The sequence below is a fragment of the Aphanomyces astaci genome (assembly GCF_000520075.1).
Source record: "Aphanomyces astaci strain APO3 unplaced genomic scaffold supercont1.37, whole genome shotgun sequence".
NCBI classification, from domain to species: domain Eukaryota; phylum Oomycota; class Saprolegniomycetes; order Saprolegniales; family Verrucalvaceae; genus Aphanomyces; species Aphanomyces astaci.
In genome coordinates this window covers 132,252-136,223 of record NW_009798300.1, presented here as the reverse complement: position 1 = coordinate 136,223, position 3,972 = coordinate 132,252, and the positions used below count along the sequence as shown (strand labels likewise).

Here is a 3,972-nt window from a genome sequence, read left to right as displayed (position 1 = left end):
CTAGGCGATAGAGTTTGGGAGAAAGTAGGAGAGGACAAAAGGCGTGAACACAGGCGAGGGAAAAGCACCACTTGACATATTCGTCCTATGTATGACGAACTATAAATATTTTTTTGCAGGCGTGTCGTTTGCGTCGGTGGTGGTGAACGTCGGCGCGACGTATTTGAGCCAGGGAGAGTACCTTAAGGCGCTGGAGGGTTTGAAATCGCTCACAAGATGCACCCGCACCACCCAAAGCCATGTACAACGCGGGGCTGGCCCACTGGCACTTGGGCCATCCACAGCTGGCCGCGACCAAGGTACTAACTAAACACCAAACGATGTGGGACTTTGTTGATCAATCGACCTAGTTTACAGCCGTGTTGACAGCCGATCCGTCCCATGCCAAGGCGATCTACGCCCTGCATGTCCTTCACACACTTCCACGTTAGTGCCTCGTAAAACAATGCGATAGTTATTGTAAAATATTATGGTTGTGTTTATTCTAAACTGGAGCGACATGGAGAATGAATCGACACAACCAAATGTTCAGAAGAATGGACAGAAGTATTTAGCCAATCAGATTGCATCAACAACGTCAAATTAGTGTGAGAATCCAATTAGTGTGATAGCAATCACCACAGGAGCCCTTTTTACATACAAAATTCAGTACAAGAATCGATCGATAGATTTGGCGACTCGGCTCAAAAGTCCAAATTTAGGGTAAAACAACAATAATACACGTAAAATGTCGAAGCGAATGGGGAAGTTGGGTACATACCGGTAGGTTGAAATAGGGGGCATCGATTTGTGTAAATGACAAGCGAGGAAGGTTCTTGTTCAGCCAACTACAGTTCAATTCAAACCCTAGAGGGGAAATCATGGTGCAAGAACGAGTGTACTCTTAACAACGCGACAATGTATCATCCTTCCGTGACATTACGATACAAATGTTAATCTGTGGTGGCTATTGGTATGTTGACTACACTTCAGTACGGGGTACAGTGCAAATGATTACGACACAACACTGGACAACAGCGCCACCATGTCTGGCTTGTCAAAGAGCGAGGCCAACTTGAGCGGCGTCTGCTGCATGTTGTTCGGATTGTTAGCCCCGGCGCCATACTGGAGCAGCAGACTCACGCAGTCCCCATATCCCAAGTACGCCGCCTTGTGGAGCACCGTGTTCCCCGACGAATCGCCCACATTCACATTGGCGCCATGACGAAGCAGTAGCTCCAGCGCCTCCACTTGGTGGGCTTCACAGCCCACAGCAAAAGAGCCCACCCAGAGTCTTCGTCGACAAAGTTGACGTCGGCGCCGCTTTCAATCAACGATGCGATGCGATCCGTCACTCCGTTGCACACGGCATCCCGAAAATCTTCACTCAGGGTTAGGCCACTTAATCGTCCGCTTCATGGCTGTCCGATCTGGTTCGCAACAGTAGTACTCAATTTCTATTGGCTATAATTAAAACATATGTTTGCTCTCCTCCGCTGCAATTTCGCACAAAATAGTGCTGTCCACCACACTCCTAGCAGCCATATTGCTGAAAGCTCAGGTCAGCGGGTTATCGCCTGCATTGCAAGGCCTTGGTTGCCAATAAAATCGATTTAAATTCCAGAGAAACCACGCCACAACATGAAATTTCGCTCGAAAGCACAATACTTCAATTTTGTTAAGTTAACAACCACAGTGAAAGTGACATTGATAACCGCGGTGTAACGTTGGATAGAACGGTTATAACATCGGAGAGATTAACACAGCATTCACAACTCTAATTACTAATATTGGATTGTATTTATTTTTCACGCATGCGGAGGCTCGTATCGTCGCAGGTCGTTACGGATTGGCGCGTTGGTCCGCTGGCGTTTTCGCAAGTTGTCAACTTCGCCAGCCTTGTCCAAAAACTTCATCGTCGGGGTAAGCAACTGCAGCACCGTTTCAACGAACTCTGGGTTGCACGCGTTGTTTGTACTCGTGACAATTGCTCGTTGACATATGTCTCGTATGGAGGCTAGCTTGTCGTATGTGTCTTGAACGCTGTGGTTGTCCAGGTCAACTAATGTTCTGAGTAAGACTTGCTATGTATTATTTATTTACATTCAGGTATTATTACCGCTATTTCTGCCGGCGGTACCAACGTCGCCATCACCGGTACTTTTGGGGTTGCGAGGTGCGGTGCTCGTACCAGCAATCGTACCAGTGGTGTCAACGGTGTTGTCAACGGTGAAGTACATGGTCTTGTCTTTTTCGGCAGCAAGCATTTCACGCTTGGTCTTTGGGAAAACCCACAATGGATGGGTGTACCTTCGCACCTTAAACGCTGGTGCAAGGTACTACACATTGTTATTGTTGAATTACGACTAATGAAAAATGCAACATTCACTTACATCATTCGCAGTCGTATCATACGCGTTTCCCGAACAAATGCAGACACTAAATGCTTGCACAGGAAATGCTCGTTGTACTGATACGCTGGACAAGTGCAAATCCACTGAAAGAAGCAAGTGTCGTATCTACCACAATTCAAGTCATTGTTCATGATTTTCGCAGCACAGGCCTTCCAAGTTCGGTTGAAACTTCGTTCCCAATTTGGCCTAAGGTGTCCCGGATGCAAGCTTGTTGAGTTGAAAACTTCTCGACAAACCACCCTTGTAGTACTGTTGTTGTGAGCAAATACGTCAAAAAGTCCAGCCGAGGGCGAGATATTTCCTACAGAGTCCTCGTGTATGTAAAATTCTAATCGATATTTGCTAGACAGCATACCTATTTACTACCTTGAGGAATCTGAATTTTAATATGGAAAAATGCAGACCAATTTACTACCTTGAGGAATCTGAATTTTAATATGGAAAAATGCAGACCAATTTACTACCTTGAGGAATCTGAATTTTAATATGGAAAAATGCAGACCAATTTTCTACCTTGAGGAATCTGAATTTTAATATGGAAAAATGCAGACCAATTTTCTACCTTGAGGAATCTGAATTTTAATATGGAAAAATGCGACTCCACGAGCATGCAAGTTCGGAATTCGGACAGTGTTGTACTTGAACTTCGCGCCCACAAACACCACGCCTGCTGGTTGTACCAATTTGTGTACAAGTACATCCACACAAATGGCAGCTCCTTGAGACGACAGTACGTGAACATTTCCACCACAGCCTCGTGGTATATTGACGGAGGATCCTACAAAATATGAGAAGTGTGTAATAAATCCTTTCAAACCTGTCCTGAAAGCAAAGTGTGTTGCTTAAAATGTCTCTTCATCGTTTGTAGCACTTCGTTGCTGCACTCTGTCCCACCGAAACGTTGTGCGCTGCGCACGCTGTTTCCACCACTGGTTCCACCTCTGTAATCGTAGTTGTTCACAGATAGGCATCCAACGTCGCTAACACCGTTAACGTCAACGCCGCTGTCACCGTTGCTATCGTTGCGGTTTCGATCATCCCCAGTAACAACCCCGCAATCAAAGTCGAAATGACCGAATCCAAGCCCTACAGGGGGCAAATCAATCTATTGAGTACTTGTAACTTCAATTCTGCATTCATCCTCGACATCGGATGCATGCCACATTCCATGCAAACACAACGGTTTGGGAAACGTTTGGTCATTCAATATCGATGGCAATGGATGTTCCATCAATGTGATTCGATACCTAGGAAATGTAGTAAGCTTACAGCTGAATTATCCAGCTCACTTACGTGGACCCATTTGGCATCTTGGTTTGCTGTGAAAACCTGGATCTCACTGCCCTATCCAAATGCCACAAGCACAAATGCAACTTTGCCAGTGGCCACGCACATCTAACGCCTGCAATCTGACTGGAGTCTTTGTCGAGGTGAATAAATTGTGGCGCCAGGTTGAAGTGCTCGCGCAGGTACTCGAACCATTCAGTCAAATACGCGATCCGTATATTGTAGAGGTCTACAAATATGTTGAACTTTATAAAATCTGAATTATAGAGTTACTGTTTTTCTGAATGAACAT

General features: G+C 45.5%; 1 protein-coding gene across 1 annotated transcript; it reads right to left on the bottom strand.

The window, feature by feature from the left end:
- Window positions 1-993: 993 nt before the first annotated feature.
- On the bottom strand, window positions 994-2,246 carry H257_11924 (hypothetical protein; the record flags this gene model as incomplete). Its single annotated transcript, XM_009839003.1, has 3 exons — window positions 994-1,238; window positions 1,826-2,041; window positions 2,120-2,246. The coding sequence occupies 3 exons, from the start codon at window positions 2,244-2,246 to the stop codon at window positions 994-996; spliced, it is 588 nt and encodes a 195-aa protein (XP_009837305.1).
- Window positions 2,247-3,972: the final 1,726 nt, after the last annotated feature.